The sequence below is a fragment of the Carassius gibelio genome, chromosome B20, assembly GCF_023724105.1.
Source record: "Carassius gibelio isolate Cgi1373 ecotype wild population from Czech Republic chromosome B20, carGib1.2-hapl.c, whole genome shotgun sequence".
NCBI classification, from domain to species: Eukaryota; Metazoa; Chordata; class Actinopteri; order Cypriniformes; family Cyprinidae; genus Carassius; species Carassius gibelio.
The window spans coordinates 3,715,243-3,740,157 of record NC_068415.1 but is presented as its reverse complement, the minus strand read 5'-3'; the positions used below and the strand labels follow the sequence as shown (position 1 = coordinate 3,740,157).

The 24,915-nt window shown below is 34.4% G+C and overlaps 1 protein-coding gene across 1 annotated transcript; it reads left to right on the top strand.

Annotated features, from left to right (window-relative positions):
- Nucleotides 1-24,406, top strand: LOC127983422 (protein lin-28 homolog B-like). Its single transcript, XM_052585602.1, has 4 exons — nucleotides 1-436; nucleotides 1,052-1,203; nucleotides 12,359-12,546; nucleotides 19,451-24,406. The coding sequence occupies exons 1-4, from the start codon at nucleotides 427-429 to the stop codon at nucleotides 19,722-19,724; spliced, it is 624 nt and encodes a 207-aa protein (XP_052441562.1). The 5' UTR covers nucleotides 1-426; the 3' UTR covers nucleotides 19,725-24,406.
- The last annotated feature ends 509 nt before the right edge of the window (nucleotides 24,407-24,915 follow it).

The following is a 24,915-nucleotide window of genomic DNA, read 5'->3' as shown; positions in this document are numbered from 1 at the left end:
ATGGTCCCTCGAAAGACTTACAGAGCACGCAAACAACTGATTTTACTCGTCATAACACGAGTTAAAAAACTGAACCTGATGCTTTTACGTGACGCAGCTGTGGAGCTGTAGTCCAGCCCGGTTCCGAGTCCGCTCCCTCTCCCGGGCTCACGGAGGAGTCACGTGTGCAGGGCTGAGAGCGAGCGAATGAGAAACGGAGAGCGGGAGAGAGAGAGCGAATGTGCGAGGGAGGGAAAGAGAGAGGGGATTCGAGATGTTAAAAGAGACATGACAAAATATCCAAAAAGGAGACGCACGCCGTACCATGCGCGCTAAATTTGTGCCCGCTGGAAATCGAGATGTCGGATCGACGGTGACGCGCATCACCCCATTTCACGGAGGAAACGATTTCGCTGGAACTTTGGAACGGAGGGTCCGCGGGGAAACATGGCCGAAGGTTACGATGCTTTTTTTTTTTATTTAACGTCTCTTTTCACGCGAACTCATATTGTCCATTGCGCTTTGTTTACGTTGTTTGTACGCGTGAAGAAGAGACGTTCGAGCCAGCGGTAGTGGGGGGTGGAAGCGAATACGGGGGGGTGGGTAACGTGTGCACACCTGCCCCACACCAGGCGGTTCACATACGGTAGATGTGCAAGAAGTTACATAGTGTAGCTACTAACTAGGTACATTGAGCAACAATGCACTGCGACAATTGTAGCTCTACTTTTCATTGAGTTTCTCCAGTTTTCCAGAGGGTGGGTTGTAGATAAGGGTGTAATAGTGTATAGAAGGTTAAGTTACCCAAATGCAAAAGTTTAACTGTCTGTCACTGAAAACCTCCATATAGGCCTATTGATTTAATATGAAGAAAATGGGGCGTCTGTAGCGGTGGTTATGGCCCTGGTTCACATCGTTGCATTGAATGCATGTTGTTGAGTTGGGGGATTTCCCTTTAGAAACGCTGCCCACGCAGACCCACGGTCATTGTATACACACCGAGAACAAAGTATAGGCTACATCTCAAACATATGCACACAACATCATGGGCTTTTCTCCTTTGACCGCACAGGAGGGCCGCGCAAAGGTGTCGGGTCACCGCAGATTCTGGCTGGCTCGGGTTACTGCAAGTGGTTTAATGTCCGCATGGGTTTTGGCTTTATATCGATGACCAGCAGCGAGGGGAAGCCAGTGGACCCTCCACTGGACGTGTTCGTTCACCAAGTAAGTCCCGTAATGCATGTGCTGGGTTTCAGCCGTTCAGCTCCTCTGACTCTTTTTCACGTTATCTGTCGCATCTCATTGACATCAGCAGCAGATGTGCTCGAGGAAAGCAGAAGTAAACATGCGCGTGTTTTCATCCTCTGTCACTTTAAGAACGCCAAAAACGCATCTTCACTCTCCATTGATATCAGCAGTTGAACGGCGTATTAGTAGTAAACACGGAGGTATTTACGATGCAGCTCTTAAAGGAACCTTTATTAGGACGAGAAGAGAGAGTAGCTTGCGATATTGGCGTTCATTCGCCTCATGCACACAGGAACATGTCTGATAAACCTGCCAACATGTCGGAAAATGTGCCACACGGAGCACACGATGATCAGACTTTTGAAAAAATGGCAAGCGATTTCGGTGTGGACTGTTGTACTGAACATCATGTGCTCTCGTGTTTACAGGGGTGTAGTTCAGCCCCCATTCACAACATTTCGTCTCCTTCTCATGGACATTCAGAGCTAAATCAATACGGACACATGTACTAAACCGGAAATTATCTCCTTTCATCATTTTCCAGGCTTTCCACGGCACCTTAAAATAGCACACGCAGACGTACAGAACAAAAGCAGAGGTTTCTTCTGAGTTCTGTTAGCACTCGAGCTCACTGGACTGTTGTTTTGATTTCATTTCTGTTACAGTGTGTTCTTGTTATGTTTACTGCTGGATGTTAATGAGATGTTAAAATGATTCCTGGTATTAAATATTTCCATTGTCCCAAAACACATCTGCATAATACTTTAAATCTGAAATTCAATAACATAACAGCTAGTTTGCACAGGAAACAAGTGTCTATCTATCTACCTATCTATCTATCTATCTATCTATCTATCTATCTATCTATCTATCTATCTATCTATCTATCTATCTATCTATCTATCTATCTATCTATTTTTTTAAAGAATTTAAAGACTTGTAAATATCTTGAGTTATTAAAATCACAGTTGTGCATTCTTTTCACAAATTCAACAGTATTTTTAATAATCTTTTAATATGTGTATAACCAAATTACAATTGCTGAAACCATATGTATTTATCTTGTTATTTGTGTTTTTATGGATATATTAGACATATTGTTTTGTTTAAAAATACAATTTTGTTTAATTAGAGTATAACATTTGAACTAGCACAGTTAAGGAAATTGATAGCAGGCATTTCTAAATCTGTACTGAATTATTTGAAGTGATTTAAAACAGGCAGTATTACACTGTTATCTCTGAGACTGTTTTGAGGCAAATTTTTTATTTAAATTACAATTTTGTGTGGATGTGATTTTTTGTGCATGATCTTAAACATGAACCTCTTGTGCTAGTAGCCCCTAAACCTGAGTGCATTCTGGGAAATGCAGTTCTCAAAAAAGACAAGCAGCAGCCAGATGCACAGTCAGACTGTTATGTGTGTCGTTAAAAAACGTACTGATAGCATATATAATATTATATATAATTGAGGCAAATGGTTAGAAATTAGCTAGTTGAAATCAAATGATATCTCCACATCTGTAGTTGCAAATTCAGCAGATTGTCTCCTGAATTATCTGTTGAAATGTACAATAAATGCACTAGTTACTCTGTGTTGTAAAGAACAGGTTAAACTATGCTGACTTGATGTTAAATGTGAAATCTGTGTACATAGATTAAACATGGAACATTTCCTAGCTTGCATGCATTAGAGTAGTTATTATAAGAATGTCTTGTACTAGTAATAAAAAGTTTCTGATAAGCATGAAGTAAACAATTGTAACGAATGCATTTGGAAAACAAAGCCTGCTTTTTCCTTATTGCATGGGAAAGTGTAATGATTAGAGTCGTGTTTGTCATCGGGAAGAGCTGGTTGGTTTATTTTTGTGTGCAGTCAATCCTGTGTCTCCATTAATGTATATGAAAATCCTGAAACCAGCAAACACACAGTGGCTTCCAGAGATCAGGGTGTATGATATAATGGCGTAGTTTGCATAAAACAATTTAATTATAGCAAATGAGTTTTCACTGATGCTTTTACATTTACTTTGGTGCTTTATCTTTTCAAAGCGGTGTTGCATGAGCAAAATACCATATTTTTACTCATACAAGTAAGCAAATCATTATCTGATATTCTCAGAATGCGTAAATATATAAGTATATCACAGGTTAGCTGCAGTATTTATTTGTATGTTTTGAAGACTCGAGCTAATTTTAGCATCATGCAGATGCAGGTCAGGATGTTGAGGCTGTTTGTGCGTGTTAAACAGACTTATGGCAGAAGAGGCTGTAATCCATAATGTCTCTGATAAAGATTTGCGTTTCGCTGCCATGCGGAGGTTTATTTGGATTCTTTGTGTCTGAATGCTGCACGTACATGTGCCTTCATGCTACATTGAAAATGAAAAAGCTTTTATCCTGCGCAGGGTGTGTGTTGTCTACGATGTGTGATAAGCAGAGTGTATAGCTGATTATTCCTTTAGTGTGTGTCTAAACCTGATATTATGTAAAGAAACAGAATGTTTCCTTTGGCAGTTCATCAAAAAAAAAAAAGCCACATTTCTTAACAAACAAGAATGAACTGTGTTGTTTAGCACAATACATGTATGCATTTGGCAGACGTTTTTATCCAGATTGTTATTGTGTTTTTTATCAGTCCATGGGAATTGAACCCATGACCTTAATGTAGCTATGCAGTGCTGTTTGCGTAATGTCTGCCTCAGAAAATGATTTCTTTCCCTTTTATGAGAAATTTTAAGCCAAAACATTTTTTGAGATAAATATTTGTTATTATTTGCATATTATATTCTGTTTATTTATCTGTAGGAGTTACAATAAATTATTTTAAATATGAAATTCTATGAATGAATCAGCATTTCATATGAATATGTAATCAGCATTAATTTATTCAAATCAAGATTCAAGATTTTATTCGTCACATACAAAATTATATATAGCATATATTATTAGTATTATTAGTATTCAGTTAAAAAACTATTTTATATATAAACATTTATAACAACAATAATTAAAAATTTAATCTTTAAAATTTGTGATGTATTAAACCTGATGAAGCAGTCACATTATGCATGCACATTAATTTTTCTTTTACCTATGGTGCATGTATATGTTTTTTGAACCAAAAGTTGGCTCCACTTTATTTTGAAGCACTTATGTATAATGCATTATTAAGTTATTCATAATGTAAATTATAATGTGTTATTTTTTAAAGGTAAATGTTAAAATGGATATAATATTTTCATATTCCTTCTTGCATCTGAAATTGGACATTTTATCATGTTCTAATCCATTTATACTTTCTAAAGGTGTAATAATGAATAGATAAGCATTAGAATTGTGTTTACAGTTATCATTCAATGCATCATAAAGTGCTTTTACAAGGCATAATTAATGCATTAAAATACTTTTTAATGCATTATATATAAAGGCTTTAAAGAAAGTGTTACCTTTGTTACATTAGCCTCCTTTCATGGCACCAATACATCAATACAGTCTCCTCATTGAAACACAGCAGTGTTTCAGATCTTCTACAAATCCATGAGCTTTTTGTGTCAATCCAGGACAGGAAAAAATGTGAATCAGAAGACAAGAGAACGCGCGCGCGTGTGTGTGTGTGTGTGTGTTTGTTTGTATGCGTAAAGAGGATTTCTGTGTGTGTGTGTGTGTGTGTGTGGTGGGGGTTGGGGTCCTCTAACATTCTTTAAAAGAGGAATTTCGTTAAAGACAAAAAAGGGAAAGGAGGCGTGGCCTTGGCCGGCCCTCACACTCCGAATCAACGCACTGCAGTGTGTGTGTGTGTGTGTGTGTTTCATTAGGTGCTTTGTGTTTGATTCTTCCGAATGCTGCACCTCCTGCAGTGTTTGTGCGTGTGTGTGTCTAACCGCACGAATGCATGTTGTTGTTTATAAATGTGTCACTGTGTATGACTCGATCATTTCATCTGTTTCTACACTATTAAAAATATAGGGTCTTTATTGGTTTTGATGGTTATATGAAGAAGATTTAACATCAATGAAACCTTGCCGTTACACAAAAAGGTTCTTTAGTGGGAAAAGGTTTTTAAAATGTTAGGTAAAAATGGTTATTTAAGAACTGTTGGGTATGTTCTTCTGAACTGGTATGATCAATAAGGCAGAGACTGGAAGTTTTACATTTGAATGACTTTTTATATCTGTTGCTTACTTTGCTATAGATTGTGTCCAAATTGATCTCCGAATGTGAACTAACTCTGACGAAGCCTTTATGCTGTCATTTCCCTTAATGAGAAAATGTTTAACAAAAACTTATTGATATAAATTGTTTTATCTTTATTAATTTGAATTTGAACTTTATAACTTTAAATAAAATAAAAAAATCTTGTATATTGACCACAATAGGTTGTTGGTTAAAAGTAGTCAATTACACTGAGCTACAATGCCAGATTATACTATAGCTCATAAATTGTAAAAAAAAAAAAAATACACTTACAAAATAAAGCGTCTAACTGGGGTTTTGCACAGCAATGAAGAACCATTTTGGGTTCCATAAAAGAACCTTTCAATTAACAGTTCTAAAAAGACCAGTTTTTTCTTCTTAGTGTGAAGAACATTTAAAAATTCTAAAGAACATTTTATTTCCACTTTAAAGAGCCTTTGGAGTAATCAAAAAGTTTCATGGATGTAAAAGGTTCTTCATGGAACCATCAATGCCAATAAAGAACCTTTATTTTTATGAAAGTATAAAATAAAAACTGTATGACAGGTTGAAGTTGAAGTTAGAAGTTTGAAGGTTGAAGTTTTTAAATATTTAATCAGCATTTACACTTATTTCTCACGTTACTGTAGCTTAAAGGCACATTTATCTGTAGAAGTGTGTAAAATCTCCCTTTGAGGACAACTGAGGACAAGTTTAACTGGAAAAATGATTTGTAGTGTACATTATATTTTTTAATTCTAGAAATGCTGTTCTTGTAGGCATGGGTTGTGCGGTATGTCCTTATTTACATAGCTAGTCAAATATGTGCGTGTGTGTGTGTGTGTGTGTGTGTGTGCGTGTGTGTGTGTTGTGAGGCTGAGATGAAGCTCTCATCCAGACTCCTCCTCTCACACACATGCTGCTCTCTTCATCCTGTGCTCCATCCGTTTGTTGTTTAACTGCTGATGCCAATACTGATATCTAGAGCGCAGGATGAAATATATGATAGCAGATGTCATGCACGAATCCTAAAGTTGGCACTTATTTTACACAGTAAATAATGAAAGTTGAAAATGTTTATTATGTGAAATCGACATTTGTAAACAGATTTAAGAAGAAACTAAGAACTCCTTTAAATCAAGCAAGAGACAAGTATCTAATATTATATGTGGAAGTGTAAAATCTGTGATCTAAGACTGATGATTCAGGTTTACAATCACAGGAATATGAGAGCTATAATGAATATGTACATTTATGCTCATTCCTGTTGTACAGAATGTTTTTACTCTGTGACATATAAACTGAATATGTTAATGTTTGTGTTGTCATTTAAGGAAGTGTTGAGGGGTTTAACAGCCAGAAAGCACTTTACCCTATTAATAATAATTTGAGTTTTTTCAACTGAAGTTAAAACTGTGATACAAACCAACTAATAGCAATAAAATACCTTTCATCTTGCCAGTTTTGTAATTTAAACGAATTTTACAAAAAGCATAGATTGTGATATTGAGAACTCAGGAAAAACAATAAATTAATTGCTAATTAAAACAAGTTTTTCAAGTAACTTTGTTTGAAATATTTTGATTAGAGAAACTAAAAATGCAGGAACAACTGGTAATGTTTTTTATTTGTTTTAATGCTTTTAATTATTGTTTTTGATGTGTATAATGGACTGTAGATTTTCGTTTATTTTTTACTCTGTGTTGTGATAGTTGCTACAAAACAGAAATTAACTTGATTTTATCTTTAAAATGATTGGGTTTATACTGAGTTTAATATTTTATTTAGAATGTAAGACCCATAATGAGGAGATGGAAATGCTGTATAACAGGAATGATGCCGAACATGTTATGAATGTAGTTCATTATCTGCCTTAAAATCTTTCTCATTAGCTTCTGATCTCCTTTTATCCTCTGCTCATCTTACTCTGTTTTCATCTAAACTTTAGTTCTGTTTTCCTTGAGCTTTCGTTTTCTGTTTTCTCCATTATTGTCTTTAGTATTCTTTCTCACTCTCTGTATCTTCTTTTGTTCACTGTAATTTCTCTTCTTTTTTCTTCCAGAGCTCGATCTCTTCTGCATCCTGCTCTTTTAGTCTCCATTTCTCCATTTGTTCAGTTCTTCATGTCTCCATCTCAACACAAGCTGCAGGTCACATGACTTCCTCTTTCAGCTCTGCCCATATATGGAGTGAGTGTGTGGGTGGAGCCGCTGCTGATCTGACACAAACAAATGCTCACTTTCCAAGAGTTCAGCCACAGCTTTGTAGCACTGAAATCAAATTATTATTTATTTTTTTGTATTTTTGCAATGCATTTTTTAAATGTATTTTTTATCAACACATTTTTTAATAATCTAATTTGATAATCTTATTAATGCTTGACTTGTTGATTAATGTTCACTGGTGGAATTAGTTCTTGAATGAAATAATTATAAAAAGGCTCTGTTTTTTATTATTTTGCTAGTTTAATTTTAAGAATTGATTTGTGGTCTCATAATATATATCTATACTTGATTAAAATCACAAACTCATTAAATGATGTATCTTTTTTAAAGAAAACATCTGCCAAGAGCACAAATGTTAAATATAAAAGTGAGTTCTGTTTAGAAGTGTTTAAAATCTCAAGTTAAATGGTTTGGACAGAGAAGAAAAAGGCAACATAAACCAGATACCAAAAGCTATGATTTCTTTTACTTTTTCATACAACTGTTTGTGTTTGCTTTTCAAATATAACGAGCTTTCGGTAAAAGACAATGAGCTACATTGTTGTGTTTTATTGTAATGAAGAAACACAAAAAGTAACAAAACAAACCAGGACAAACAAACATAAAATGTACTTTTGATTCTGTTTCTATTTGTTTTCTGTGCATTTGTTTTATTTTTAAGCTTCATCATAATTCAAACAGACATGTGAACGTCTAAATCGTCCCTTTGATCGAATTATTTCAGTTCTTGTTTAATCTTTTGTAATTCTGTACATTCACAATCATGCAGAAACAATGTGTTCATCTTCAAAGGCATTTTTAAAATGTTAAATTAAAGATAGTTTAGTCAGACATAAGCTGACACACACACACACACACACACACACACACACAGAGCTCATTTCCGGCTGCTATCAGGAGTGTGTGTGGAGTGATGTAGTGTGTGTCAGCAGATCAAATACTGTGTGAACGTCTTGTAGTCAGAGCAGAAGTGTGTTGTTAATTTAGCGCAGGGAAACGGGATGCCTGTGTGTGTGTGTGAGTGTGTTTGAAGGGGGGGTGGGCAGAGGTCAGAGGTCACAGTGAAGGATGAAAACATGTGGAGGAGGGGTGATGTGCGATACGTCCGGCCCTTTGGTGGCGCTCTCTGTATTTCTCCCTCCTGTTCTCTGTCTTCCGTCTCTTGAGTTTTTTTGCTTTTTTTCCCCTGCAGTGAGCAGAACAGTGTGACACATCTTCTCCTGTGTTCTTGGATTTCATTTCTTAATTGTGCTTTACTGGATGAGTTCAGACTCCAGAAATGTGTCTGCAGCTGCATTGCTTCTCTCTGAACTTTGACCTGGAAATAGAAGCACACATTTGGTGTAGAAAAACGATTTTCACTCACAAAGAATTAATTACAAAGAATGAAGTAAAGCACTGAAGAAAGAGAAAGAGAAAGGAAATAAAAATAGAAAAGAGAAAAAGATAGAAAGGAAAAAGAAAGAAAGAAAGAAAGAAATCGACAAAGAAAAAAGAAAATAAAAATAGAAAGTCTGAATGAAGTAAATAAAGAAATAAAGAAAAAAGAAAAAGAGTAAAAGAAATAAAGGACAAAATTGATGGACAGAAAAAAAAGGACAGATAGAAAGAAAAAGATAGATGAAAGAAAGTAAAAGAAAAAAGAGACTGAAAGAACAAAAGAAAAAGGATTTTATATTTTTATTTTGTTAATTATTAATGGAAAGTGTTTACAGTTTTTCACACGACAGATCCAGAAAGAAAGAAAGAAAGAAAGAAAAAGATAGACAGTAAGAAAGAAAAATAGACAGAAAGAGATAAAAAGAATAAAGAAAGGAAAATAGAAAGAAAGAAATAGACAGAAAGAAAAATAAATATAGTAAAAATAGATGAAAGAAAAATAGACATGGAAAGAAAGAAAAGATAGAAAGTAAGAAAAAAGAAAGAGAAATAGAAAGAAAGGAAAAAGAAAGATGATAGACGAAAGAAAGAGAAAGAGAGAGAAAAAGATAGAAAGAGAAAGGAAAGACAGATGATAGACGAAAGAAAGAAAAATAAAGGAAAAAGATGGATAGAAAAAACAGACGGATAGACAGAAAAAAGAAAGATAGATGAAAGAAAGATGAGAGAAACAAAGAGATAGATGGACATTCAGTAACACTGGAATAAATAATTTGATAGAAAATGTTAATATATATATATATATATAATTGTAATAACAGGCAAAATTTACATAATTATATTAATAAATAATATTAAAACATTCATATACAAAACAATATATTAATGTATAATAATACTGACTGATTAACTGATTTTTTTTTCTTCATTATTACTTACAGATAGAAATATGTGTATCTATTATAAATATGTATTTGTTATTTTTGTGTGTGTGAGTGTGTGTGTGTGTTTGCCCAGATCTGATCCTGTTGATTGTGTTGTTTAGATTCATATTTCAATAGAACATATCTAATATATCTGTGTGTGAAGGGTTTTGCCCCTGGCTTTTCTCATAAATGCAGTTCTCTCTCATGCTATGGATTTTTAATTTCTCCCCGTCATAAGTGTTAAATCAGAATGCTTTTTGTGCCCATTATGTCAATTAATTTCCTACACGGCTGAATTAAAAGTGCTGATATTTCAACATTCATCTTTCCAAAAAGTCTTATTAAAGCGTCTTGACGACTGTTCTCTGAGCGTGATGTTTCTAGAGGAATGTAAATGATGAGAATACATGTCAGCTGCGCTTTACCTCTTGCATTTGATTCATGCATTATGTTAGTGCTGTTTTAATTTCATTAATAATTGAAATGTAAATGGTATGATCATAGCACTGTCTCTGCAAGACCATGGAGAGCCTTCTGGAGTTCATTAGTATTCATGTATTTGAATCACAGTTATGACTTAAATCAACGTTACTTGACGAAGTCGACTTGTTTGAATGTTTTTATTATTTTTTTATATATTGGAAAGCTCACAATCAAGCTTTATTAAATCACAAACAAATGTCTAAACATAGATACATATTCAGGATTTGCTGTTTTTGTCATAATCATAAACTAGTTGTGATCTGTGGGTTTTCTAGTATTAATTGTATTTAAATAAATTCATCAATTCAGCTCTAATGTGTGATGAAACAGTTTTCATAAAACCAATGCTAAATTACAGATTCTGTGGTGATTTAACTGAAATGAACTGAAATCATTGCTTTAATAATTTCTGATCTTTTCTCAGGGTCTTTGCTTTTCATTTCTAATGACAGAAAATCGTATAAATTGAAGGATGGATTTGAATAAACTAATAAACACCTTGGTCACTGTGTGTTGACTGTGAATAATACATGTGATAAATGCTTTTAATTTTCCTCATTTGGATAAAAGCATCTGCTGAATGATTAAATATAATTTTTTTCTGGCATTGAGCTTTATGTAGAGGATTTTTAATTAATTTTCACTCCTTAAAAGCTATGATTCACATTTGTTCAAACCTATTTTAATGTAAAAGTTTACTTAAGTCCTATACATTATTTGTGGAACAAGTATTTGCAATTATATTTGCTGTAAGCATCTTGTGTGACAGTGGATACAGTTCTCCTAAAATCTCCTGAATATAAAAGCTGTAAACAAGAATATCAAATATTGTCGAATAACATATACTGTATATAATTAAAATATTGCTGAATTGTCTACATCTATTGTGACTACTTTTGTAGTATTAACTTTTATGTCAAAACTAAATGTATTAGATTCTGTCATTTGGCAGTGTAAATTGTTCTCTAATATTTTTTGATATGTTTAATATTCTGACGTTCTGGAAAAGAACAGTTCAGTTTTACTACAAATGTTTAAATAGGAAACGTTAGTTTTCAAAATTGTGCATTTTTTGCAAGAAACATGATCAAATGTGTTTTTAAAGTTTGCTTTTATAATGCAGGTTATTATTCTACATTAAATTACAATTTATGGATCTTGCTGTAGATATGACTGATCTGTGTGATTTAGCTCTTTCTACATGGTTTAGATTTGATCCTATATATTAATCAAATGTTTTCGATTCTGCCAGGTGGTAGTTTTACTTCAAATATTTAAATAAGAAAACATCTGTTTTTCAAAATGAGGTTTTGATTTCATTTTAATGCAAGATTAAATGACAGACAGAAGTTGCTATTTCTGGTAAACCTTGTTGTTGAACATCTATATACACTTCTCTCCCTGACAGATTTGGCTCTTTCTGTAGATATGACCAAATGTATTTAATTGTGTCAGGCAGCAATTAGTATTTAGACAACTTCACTAATATCTGGTGTGACTAAACTAAATAAATGTAAATAAATTTATTTTTTTCATATTGCATATTTGAAAATTGTCTGTCATTGGCATTGGTTTAGTGCCTTAAACACTGGGTTTATTACAAATATTTAAATATGAAAAATTTGTTTTTAAAATTAGTTTTTTTATTTTAGCAATGAAGTTTATAAAATTGTGCATTTAATGCAAGTGGTCAAATGTATTTTTAAACATTGCTTTTAAACATTTTTTGCAATGCATTGCATTTTTAAACAAAAAATTTGTAAGATTGTTTTTTTTTTTTCTAGTAAATAGAAAATCTCTCTTTTTAACATCTATGTATATCTTTCCATATTTGCCATGAAATGTTTTATTAGTTTTATTATTTAAAATAAATATATAGACATTTCTAGATGATATAAGTGTGTTTGTATCTGTATTAAATGAAGTGTGTGTGTGTGTTCAGAGTAAGCTGGTGATGGAGGGCTTCAGGAGCTTACGGGAGGGCGAGCAGGTTGAATTCACCTTCAAGAGGTCGAGTAAAGGTCTGGAGTCGCTCAGGGTCACGGGGCCCGGCGGGGGCCCATGCTCGGGCAGTGACCGACGCCCCAAAGGCAAGGCCCCGCCCCTCAAACGCAAACCAAAGGGAGACCGGTGAGTGCGCCGAGTATGATGGGAAGTGTAGTTTAATACATTTATTCTTTAAATTTATAGCTTGCCTTTAGCAGCTGCAGCTGGTCTTTATAAACCGTTAGAATAAGTCACAACATAAGTCTGCTTTTAATAATAATTATAATAATAGGAGTAGTACTAACCAGTGTTCTTTTAGTAGCAGTGATTAATTTAAATAATTGGAACTATTGGAAGATCTTAATTAGTAAAAACTAATTTAAAATCAAAACTTAAAATACATGGCAAACTTTTCTTGTTGCTTTCTTTCTGAAAAATGTCTGATTATATTTTGTTGAATTTTTAAAGGTGTTTAATTATAATCATAATTGTGTGTGTGTGTGTGTGTGTGTGTGTGTGTTTACCCACAAAAATAGATGGAATCCAATCTAAACACTTAAACAAATGACTTTCTGTTAAGGTTTCATTTATTAACATTGCTTTATTACATTATGTAACGGAAATGAACAATGAACAATTCTTCTACAAGATTTATTCATATTTAATAATGTTCAACTTTTTTAAGATCTAGCTGTTAAACTTGCACTGTAAACTAACATTTTTATTAACTAAAATGAACTATTGTTAATGAAATATATTTCATATTGTTAAATTATGTTAGTGAATGCATTAACTATAATGTTAACAAATGAAACCTTTATTGTAACCTGGTTTGTAATTCAAAATGAGCCTAATTTTCGTAATAATATGAATAGATAATAATAAATTGACATATAAAATAGAGCCGGGGAATTATATAATTACATACTGCATTTAAAATATTCCTTAATGTAAAATAATATATATGAATAATGTCATAGTTTAAGATTGATATGCAGACAGGATTATTAATCTAAAATCTTTTATTTCTATCCTACACAAGCATTTTCATCTCTCCTTTTCTCTGTATGAAAGAATCAGTTCCAGTGTTGATAATGCTCTGTGAAGCCACATGAATTACAGCTCATAGTTTTCAGTGTAGACGGCTCATAGTTTGGTTTCGCCAAACGCTTTTCTGTTCACGACTCATTGATTGTGAGTGTGTCTTCTACTTCCTGTTGCCATGGCGATAAGAGCACAAAAAATCTCTGAATAATTATTTTCAGTCTGTTGTGTTAAAGCTATTTATAAGTAGCCTATGTATATGTATATGCATGTGTGTGTGTGTGTGTTTATTGTATAGTCCATCACTATAGATGTGCTAACAAAAAACTAGACATGAGATGATGGAAGTTTTGTTAACACTCTCAGACCTGAACTGATGATTAAAAATTAATTTATGAACAATTCTTTAATCTGTCGGAAACTGAACCGGTATATTAGGACACAGCTCAATTAAAAAACTAAGAACCGTCAGACAGCTGATTTTATGTCAGTAATTTTCAGTGTTTTTGGCAAATACTGAAGATTTGCAGCTAAAAGTTCAAGATCTTGTAATTAACATCTTAAACACATTAGATTAGATTAAAGGATTTCGTTTACCGGTTCTTTGTATCTAATGTCATAAGAAAATGATGCTGTTGTTTTACGGTGTAAATTTAACTACACAATCTTTAAACATCTGATTTAATGTTTGTCGTGGCAGTTTTCCACTTCAATTAAAGGTAAAAGTCTTTAGAATATTTATGTAATAGTGTACATTCATACAGTCATTCTTTAGATTGCAAACAAGGAGGAAACACCCAAACTCAACGTTTATACCTTCATCAAATGCGATCATAATGCATATTCCTCATATTTGTCCGTTTAAGACACCTAACTATGTCTTCCAGATGAGTTTCCAAGAACTGAATGCAAATCATTTTCTAAGTAGCCAGGACGTGGAAGACACTAAAATAACATTTCTGTCTCACACTTGTCTTGCACACATACACTAATGGATCTGTCAGCTCATCAAAAACTCAGAGAACACTCTTTAGTACAGAGAAGCAAATAATACAACTAATAATCTAAACTTTCAGATAGAAATAACATTTCCTCCAAACTCCACACTTTTATCATTCTTCGATAACCAAAGAAGATAAAACTACTTCTTACACACTCTCTCAAATTGTTTTCTTTCCATGTTTTCCACCAGAGGTCATAAATCATATTTTTCATGAGACATAGATATCTCAATATCTCTCAATCATATAACAAACTGGTTATGACTCTATTTACACTTCTTCTGGGAAAGACTTGTATGAATCTACAATTTTATTTGTTCATGCATAAAATGTCCTCCTCTGACGAGGAACATACCAAATGTTTTCTAGACAAACTCTTCAAGAAATATCAAATGAGGATTCAATTAATCCTGCAATGTGTAAAGTGATAATTACTGGTAGCGGTGATCAAAATCATCACCAAAGTTAGCCATCTAATAACCAGATCTAATGTTGATCAACTGCACTTTAATTCTCCTTGATACCTGATATTCCTTCCATCAAGAATCCTAAACTGGAAAATTATTTACTAATGTAATTTTCCCAGTTTTATCACATCTTATTTTCAAGCGATGGAAAATTAGCAACCGAATCCCTCAAAGTAAACTGCTATAACAGACCTTTTACAGAGTCAGTTCTCAACAAGCTGATTCATTTGTATACAGAGTGTCAAATCTATCTCTCATTGACCCAGCGCATTGTGATTGGCCGATCACTGCAAGCACTCGTCGGAAATGTAACACCTCTTTCAATTATGTAAAGACAGTTAATAATGTCCTTAGTTTTACCATCAGTTCAAGCCCTAAAGATGAACAGAGTCATGTGACAGACACAGTGATGAAGCTCGTACGTGTTTGCAGTACACAAGCCACGGACGTGTGTGATCCTGTCTCTCTCTGTCTCTCTCTCTCTCTCCCTCACACACACACACACGCATGCAACATGCAAAACTCAGCATTTGAACAGTCAATAGCAAATACTTAAACTAATAACAAAGTATACTTCCAGAAGCTGATTCAGAAGCGCCAGATTGTCGTAGCAAAGTCAAAATGACCTCCTCTCCTAGGGTCACCAAACGGTCCTCCATAAAATGCATTGCTGTTCTGTTCTGTAAATATTCCTAAATGCATCTTCTTTCAGAAGACCTCTTTCCAGATACACACATGGCTGCTTCAACTGCAGTTACTGAATCCAAGCCTTCTTTTGGGGCGGCATTACGCAAATATTTCCACATAGTGATGTAGACATGTGGAGGCATGTTTGAAAGAGCTTCAGGAAGGCATGGCAGAGTCTTAACTTTAATAAAGAATATTTCTTGGGATTTGAGACTTCAGTCTTTGTAACTTTACAGATCTTCTTCATGCACCAAGAGCTTGTAACACTCCAAAGAGAAAGGAAAAATTCTAATTGCATCATATGACCCCTTTAAAATCAACCCTATATAACACAGCTGTCACCATGAAATATTCCTGCATCAGTCTGTCTCCATGATCAACTTCCTCTTTCCTGAGCGGTCAAGGCACTAGACACTTGCTCTTCTCACTGCAGTCATGTCTCTCACCCTTGAGCAGACTACAGTCGGGTTACTCTTTTTTGTCGAGGTTGCTGCTGGGTCAATCCTACACAAACGCACATGAATCAAATCGAACATTTTTTCTTCAAGCTCTTCACGTTCCGATTCTTGACCTTTCTTTACATTTTATACATCTTATCAGGTCACAGATCTGCAGGAAAAAGAAAAGCAAGCAGTTGCTTCTTTGCAAAAATGCAGTAACTTCACAGAATACAGAATAATGCATATGGTGTAATAGTAAAGACTAATTGGTCTTCCTTGTTAACTCGAAACTAACATGACTGTGAGATGTCTGTTGAATGTATTTGACTTGGTTTGGTCGCTGGTCTCGTTCTCATTCGAAGCACAATCATAGCATCTCTGAAATGGATCAACTTTTCACGCTGTCTCCCAGGGATATGAGATATCAATTCTTGATGTCTGCAGATTATATCTTTTTATTTATAATATGACAATACTGGCATCTGTTTGTTTCAAAAATTTCAGGATAACAATATTGATCTACTGATCTTATTCAATTCTTCTTTAGTTTCAATCATGTTTCTAATATATCACCTTGAATAAAAATTTTCTGACTAAACATCAGGGAACCCATGATGATCGCACATCTTCCTGTCGTTCATTTATAGCCATAGCCACATACACACTGCATTAGACGATGCGTGGGATTATCATGTTTCTTATTGCTTTGTTTAGTCTGAGATTTTCAGGAAAATTCCTGCAGGAAAATAAATATTCAAAAGACTTTTATCTCATACCTTTAATTTAAATGGAAAATTGCCACAATTTTAGTTCAAGATCATGCAATAATTGTCTTAAATACAATCATTAAATGAATATAACTCTTTAGTTGAATAGTTACATAAGAGTAATTCATTGTTTAGTTGAACAGCTCTTTCTTTGCATGTAGAGTCTGAATGTCATCAGAAAAATTACAAAACCTTTAGACATTTGATTTCATGTCATTTTCTCAGTTAAAATACAGAAATATTGCTTGTATTTTCAGTGAAATGATATGTAGCTTCTAAGTTCGAAAGCATGTAATAATTGTTTTAAATATAATTATGATGTTAATAGAAATCTTTATCAGTGCATGCAAAGTCTGGATGTAATGAGGGAAATTATACTGTCAATATTTTATGATCTTTTGGTCATTTGACCATTTTCCATGTTTTTAGATGTGAATGTGTGAGGAGTCAAAATGATCAAAATGTCATTCATAAACATTGAGTTTTTTTGTTCAGTTGTGTCAGGTTTGTTCGTGTAATAGTCGGCTGTGAAGCTGTAGTTAATCCACTCTGCCACCTACAGGCTCAGTACAGTCACTGCACATATAGACACAGCACGACATAAGTCCGATTTAATCAATTATTTGTGTTTTGCAAGCATGGTTTGTTGTTTGTCCGTATTAAGCAACTAGTTTTAGACCCTATTAAATTAGACAGTAATATTTTATTTTAAGATGACGTAGTTACACAAATTACACGTACTATAGCAATAACAGTAAATGATGCATAATTACATCCAGTTAACCCTAACCCATGCAGTTAATTAATACGACTCACTTCTTATTTGTCCAATGACACTGTAAAAACACCACCTCAAAATACATCGTAACCTATCAAAATAATTAGATCCCTCGTAAATGCAGGTTGGGGGCAAGTTGTCCCTTTTTTATACAAAACATTCCGTTTCCATTGAGTGGTATGTTTTTTTCCCCCTTAAACGTATTGTTTTATCTATAATAGATATTTATACACATATATTTTAATGCAGATATGCTGTGTCTGTTTACATCATATAATCCTTCTAGTAGCTATTTTTCTCCAAAATGAATATTCATTGAATATTAAAAGAGCACTAATATGAGAGACATGTAATGGTTTTGTAAAATTTAATTAACTCTTGACAGTAGTCAGATGTAATTTGACATTATTATTAAAAAAACCCAAAAATGAATGTAGAGTGCTGTGATCGACCAATCAGAATGAAGTATTCCAGAGAGCAGTGTAATAATATATCCCCCTCTCTCTCTCTCTCTCTCTCTCTCTCACACACACACACACACACACACACATTAGTGGAACTGAGAGATCTGATCTGATTCTCTATATTTAGATCTATAATGTCATTTCCTACTCTCTCGTTTCCATGCACTGGAATTTCCTTGGCAACCAAAGGCTCCATGGTAACATACAAGGTTCCTGTTAACTACCATACAATTCCTCAGGATCACAGTCACTCAGTTCCCTCATATCTAACAAAAGAGCTGAGAACTGTATTCTTGAATCTTATTTGTATTTTTGTGGCTATGAATCATTTAATGGGTTTTTATGGTTACATTTTATTGTTCTATTTTTTTACTCCTATATGATTAAAACAATACTTATTAAATACTGTAGTGCCTATTTTCTAAGAAAAAAATATATATTTCTGAGACGGATGTTTGTTATTGGAGTCAGTTTTATCCTGTACTGCCCTCTAGTGACCAAAACTCGGAAAAGTCCAGCTCACATTTCATTCCAAAAAATGAAAGAAAATAATAATAATAATAATAATAATAATGTTTTGCATTTAAAAGCTTGTTTTAATAAATTTTATGTTTTTGGGGTGTATTATTTTCATTAATTAGATTTTTCTCCATTTTTTTTATTGATATGACAAGCATTATTAGAATACAACCATGATGCATACTTTATTATTTAAATACATTATATTATTAATTAGTTTGCATTCTGAATCTGGTTAGTGGTCTTATCTTAATGAGTAATGATCCACTTTCTTCATGCAAATCACCAATAACATAATAAACTTAATACATAAAAAACAATGGTTATGTTACAAATAAAAATTTATTAACTTTGGTCAAATGTTGGGAATAATTAAGATTTATTTTTTTAACTAACTTTGCTTAAAAGTTATGAATAAATCAAAAAGTCTCTTAAGCTCAGCAAATTAAAAATATAGGTATAATGTTCAAATAAATGTTATTCACCAATAATTCTAAAAAAATTATCATGGTTTCCACTAAAATATAATTGACCATTTTCAACATTGACAACAAAAATTTATTGAGCAGTAAATCAGCATATTAGAATAATTTCGTTGCATCACAGAAATAAATTCCATTTTAAAATACATTCAAATAGAAATCAGCTATTTTAGTATGTAATATTTCACAGTTTGTCTGTTTTTACTGTATTCTTGATCAAATAAATGCAGCCTTGGTGAGCAGAGGAAATGTTTTTAAAGCTTTAAAAACTGATTTTTCTGATATAAACAAGCAAGAGAAGTCCTGATTTCCAATAAATCTCCAATTTGATTAGTAAAATTTAGAAGCATAATTTCTGTAATGTTTTAATATAACGAAGCATTTTTCATCCCTCTGTAGGTGTTACAACTGTGGAGGTCTGGACCACCACGCTAAAGAGTGTGGCCTTCCACCCCAGCCAAAGAAGTGTCACTACTGTCAGAGTGTCACACACATGGTGGCCCAGTGTCCCCATAAGAGGGCGCTGTCCCCCTCCACGTCTCAGGACCCCCAGCGCCCCTCCACCTCCGCTCAGTCCCAGGAAGAGGGGAGCCGGTCGGGCTCGTCGTCCTCTCCCGAAGAAGCATCTCAAAGGGGGAGTCACTCCCGGAGCTGGAGGAAAAGCCGGGACTGAAAGCAACCGAAAGGTTCCTCATCCAGACGAAGCCCAGACCTGAAATCATCTACCTCACACGGCTGGGTCACAGAGGAGACCCTCCCTCCCTTCCTTCCTTCCCGTGCAGCTATGGTATCAGCCGATGGGGGTCATGCGTGTACATGCGTGTTCTCACTGAGAAATCACAACAAACTCTGCGACTGGTGTGTGTGTGTGTGTGTGTGTGTGTGTGTGTGGCAAAACAGATTACACAAAAACATGAAGCAGTGTTTTAAAAACTCAAGCATGAAGTCAACAGATGCTTCTGTTTGCTAGCCATTTGATCTCCATAATAGTGAAATGGGCTTTTGATTGAGTAACAATGTTTGCCGTGTGCTGCATAAGTGACGTCAGTGAACTCGTTTCAGAGGAGAAGCAGTGTTGTTATCTTAACATACACAGTTATCACGTTAAAGAAATAGTTCACCCTAAAAGTAACAATTTTATGAATATGTACCATCAGGCCATTCAATGTGTAGATGAGTGTGTTTCTTCCTGGGAAGAGATTTGGAGAAATGTAGCTTCACTTTATTTGTTCAACAATGGATCCTCTGCAGTGAATGGGTGCCGTCAGAATCAGAGTCCAAACAGCTGATAAAAACATCACAATAATCCACACCACTCCAGTCCATCAGTTAACATCTTGTGAGGTGAAAATCTGTTTGTAAGAAACAAATCCATCATTAAGACATTTTTAACCATTGCTCCTGGCTAAAATATGAGTTCTCTATTATTTCTCAATTATATTATTTCCTCTAGTGAAAAGTAATAAATTTTGAATTAAGAGAAACAACCCAAAATGTTTCTTTAAAAATATGTAGGTGGATTTTTATGTGAGAGGACAACAGTGGAAGAACTTGTATACAAATATGTTTTTTTTTTTTTTTTTTTTTTTTTACTAGAAGCAATGATATTGATTATTGACTCTTATTTTGGTGAAAGCAATGGATTTTAAGATCCACAAGACATTAACTGATGGACTTGACTGCTGTGGATTAAGTGTGGATTATTGTAATGTTTTTATCAGCTGTTTGGTCTCTCATGCTGACGGCACCCATTCACCGCAGAGCATCCATTGGTGAACAAATGATTTGATGCTACATTTTTCCAAATCTATTCAAATAAAGTAACAAACTCATCTACATTTTGGGTGGCCTGAGAGTGAGTAAATTTCCAGCAGTTTTCCTTTTTTTTATTAGGAAAGTAAATATGATCAAGTTTGGTGCCCGCAGGGTCCAGCACAGATTATTCTGGCTGGCAGTGGTTAAAGTCAATAACATTATTATGGGATCCTGAGGAATTGTGAATTCGTTTGTGTGTGTGGGTTGTTTTCACATACAGCTCTCAGATAAGGTGCTGTCAGCCAGAGTTTGAGATTAGACTGTAACAGTTGAAGACTAATAAGAGCCAGAGTGGACTAACTAACTGATTTAAACGTATTGCCATTATTTAACTGCAGACTGTTCCACAGCTCACAGTGATTATTTAAGGCATCAATATATATGTTGAAATCTTATAAATGTGAAAGTGTAACTTATATAGAGCACATAGGTAGATGAAGTTTCGATTTGATCTCTCTCCTCTCTCATGCATCTCATGCAGCTTCACTGAAAGCGATCAGCTTGTGGAGGAAACAATGCTATGTCGAAATTACCACAATGATAAAGCTTTTTTCACCACAGAAAAAAAATCCCTGCCTTGTAAATGCATTTAAATTTATTTTTAATAATAACATCTCTTAATCTTCAGCAAAAAAGTGAATATAACTAATGCTTTGCTGATGTTCTTAATGATTGGCTTTCAAGTTCACGCACTCCAGAGTTGATCACAAACCCTTGTTCAAACTCTAGATGATCGAGAACGTTTCTATTGAGCTTCGTGAGGCCGCTGGGTTGGATTTGTTTGTTTTTTTCAAGTCTAAACCTACTCCCCTTTGTCTTTTGTCCATGCTAATATACTCCTAAACAAGTTGTTACGCTCTTATGCAGTGCATATGCTTTTTCTCCCGTTCAGCTAATGAATGTAGATGAACTGAAGCCTTAGATCTGATCATTTAAAGCTGCTGGCAGAGATGTGAAAGTTAAAAGCAAATCTGCTACAATCATCCACTGAACAGTGAAAAAAGTGCACTTGAACAAAGTAAGCATGGTTTACCCAGAATGCCACGCTGTAGAGATTTGCTGTTTAATGTCTCAAAGTCACTGAAAGCTCCAGTGAAGTGACTGCCAGCAATAATTTCAGACACTTTTCATTCTGTCGACCTTAAATACTGATGAACTTTAGAAATCCAAGAGAAGAACAGTGTTCATAGAGTGTTATGGCAGCATCTCTCATTTTGTCGTGATCTGGAGGAAAGGAGGGTGAATCTCATGAAACACAGCAGTCATATTTGACCTCAAAAGAAAGAAATTATGAATTGATACATTTGATTTATTTTAATAAGAAAAAACAACTTTAAAAAGCATACTTTAAAATGTAAGACATTTTTTCTTTGTATTTAATTAAGTATTTCTCCTCACTTCAATGTCAACAAATCTCATTCTTATTACTGTAATATAAGAAAAATGTACATTTTAAATAATAATAATATAAAAATTAAAATATTTAATTTCTAAAGTGTTTATACTTCAAGGTAGTGTTGCTGATTTGAAAAAAAATCTTTTTATTGCAGTATTTTGCTGTAAAACTATGAATTACAGTAATGTGAATACATGAGAATAATAGTGAAAAATACTTATTTTTATTCACATAAAATCTTAATTTTTCTTTTGTCTCTAGGGTGAAATATGACATTTGCATGTTTTTCTGAGATTCATCGGGGAGCCAATCAAAAATGTCTGTTTTCTGTAGATAGGAAGCTTTGAACAGTCTTAAGTTTCTGTATCTCATCACATGAGCAGATGTGTGTGTGTGTGTGTGTGTGTGTGTGTGTGTGTGTGTGTGCGCTCAGGCAGAGATTTCCGGAAAGAGACACGCGTGCTGCCTCACATCATGACTTGAACTGGCGCTCATCCTCCACTTGAGGTCCTTAAAGACAAGACGACTCCTCTCTGACCGTACTGAATGTGATAAAGATTCAAAGCGAGCTTACATGACTGTTCCCGGCCGTCGGCTCCATGGACTTTCCTATCCTCTGTGTGTTGACAAATCAGACGGCCCGTGGTAACATTGGAGGGCGTAAACTAACTGTGTGTTTTGGTATAGACCTTTATACCAAAGACTGGCTGTGTTTGAAGGCATTAGACGTGAATGTGTGTGTGCGCGCATCATACTTAATCAAGTGCACAGACGAAGAAAAACAATCTGAGAGAAAGAACCCCACCAGTGACAGACATGGATAGCACAGACTCAGATCCCAAACCTCGTACAGATTTATACAGTGTATTTTTGTACATTTCTACCCACAATTCTTCTCAGGATGAACTTCTCTCAGGGAACGAACCAAATAAGCGTATTTGATGTTATTCTGTAGGGAAGCGTTGACCATTAACTGAATCTATCGACTGTTGCTTATCACTCTCGTTCTCGTTCATTACAACTACCTCCTTCAGTTACACAGTCATACTTTTCCGTTCGAGTCTGATGTTTTTAACAAAGCATTCGTTTGTTTTGTTAGTCTGCGAAAGTAATAATTTGCTTTGTGTTTACACAGAAGTCTACCTCATTTTCTCTCTCTTCATCTCCAGTTCATCTCGGTCTGGTCCAGATGCTGGTCTGGGGCAGTTTGAGTTTTATCAGAACACTTCTGCTGAAAATAGGACACCTCATGTTATTTTTTTTGTTGTTGTTGTTGTCTCTTTCTTTTATTTTTAGAGTAACTCAACTAGATTTGAATGTGTTGAAACGGTTCAGCGTAAATCTAACAGATTCACCCAGCATAAAACGCTCAGAATGTTCTCCAGTGCAAAGATTGTTTAGCATCTTGTGCCTTTCTTTTCTATTGTTATGGCTAGACTTTTAATCGGGAGGAAGTATGTTATCATTTTGGGGCATTAGTTTGCTATAATATCATTCCGGTTCAGTACTAGAGAAGGACTTTAATACATTAGCAGCAGTATTAAATATATATATATTATAACTACTGATTTAATGCTGTTTGATTGAGAGATTTGCAGTCACAAATGCATCAAGATCGATATGTTTCTTGCCATCAGATTGAAGTGATTTCTGAGCAGATGGTGGAAATCAGATCAATGTGCGTTTTCTTTGCCTCACTTTTAGCACTGAATGTATGAAACTGACCAAAGCCCGGGACTAATGAACATAACTGCTGCAAAGTCTTGATTGTTATTGTAATGCCTAATGAATCACTGCGCTCTTAAGAATCAATCAAATCCCGTTTTTATGACATACCTTTGTTGCCATGCAGCTGCTGAACTTTGAAGAAGTGTGTCTCTCAGAGATGTATGATATCTGTGAGTTGAAGAGCTGGTGTGTTTATGCCCTGTGTATTTAAACGTTGACGTGCTGTAAATCAGAGTATGGTTGATGAAGTCAGTGATGTCATGTATTTGAGGGGAGACGGCGACGCAGTGGGTCTTTGGTTCATTAACCCTCATTTTAACAGTGTCGTACTTTAGTTCTCAGTTCTGCTCTTGAGATGTATTTGGAGCGGCGGTCATGTCTGATTTTAACTTCATTAAAGCACTGATTGCCTCTTATGATATTTTTTGAAGAGCATATCATTCATTGTAACCACATTTATATGCATTTTGCCTCTTTTGTCTGTGAATTTAGGACTTCTGAGTATTTTTAACTGTTTTGCTTGATTGATATTAAAGTGCCCCTATTATGCCTTTTCCAATATCGCCTTTCATGCAGCATGTAATGTAGCTGTATGTGAATGTAAATGATCAGCAAAGTTGGATATTAGGAACCTTAAAAATGGCACAATAGGGGCACTTTAAACCAATTATAGCAACATCAAATATGTTGCATAAAAGTTCTCAGCTGACGTCTTCATTTCAATGGAAAATTTTGGGGAAATCGTGGGGCTGGTTGGTATTTTTCATAAGTGCTTTAAAAAATTGGCCACAACAAAATGAAAATTTATTTTTAACAAATTTTACCATTAGAAAAGGGTTTACCAGGCTCACAAGGTCAAGTTAAACTGAATATGAGTTGACAAAATGCAAGATTTCTGTGATTTTTTTTTTAATGCTATTTTCTG

Excerpts from the sequence above, each read along its gene's own strand:
- LOC127983422 (XM_052585602.1), top strand. Across the intron at positions 1,204-12,358 it reads TGGACGTGTTCGTTCACCAA|AGTAAGCTGGTGATGGAGGG; the intron begins GTAAGTCCCGTA and ends GTGTGTGTTCAG. Across the intron at positions 12,547-19,450 it reads CGCAAACCAAAGGGAGACCG|GTGTTACAACTGTGGAGGTC; the intron begins GTGAGTGCGCCG and ends ATCCCTCTGTAG.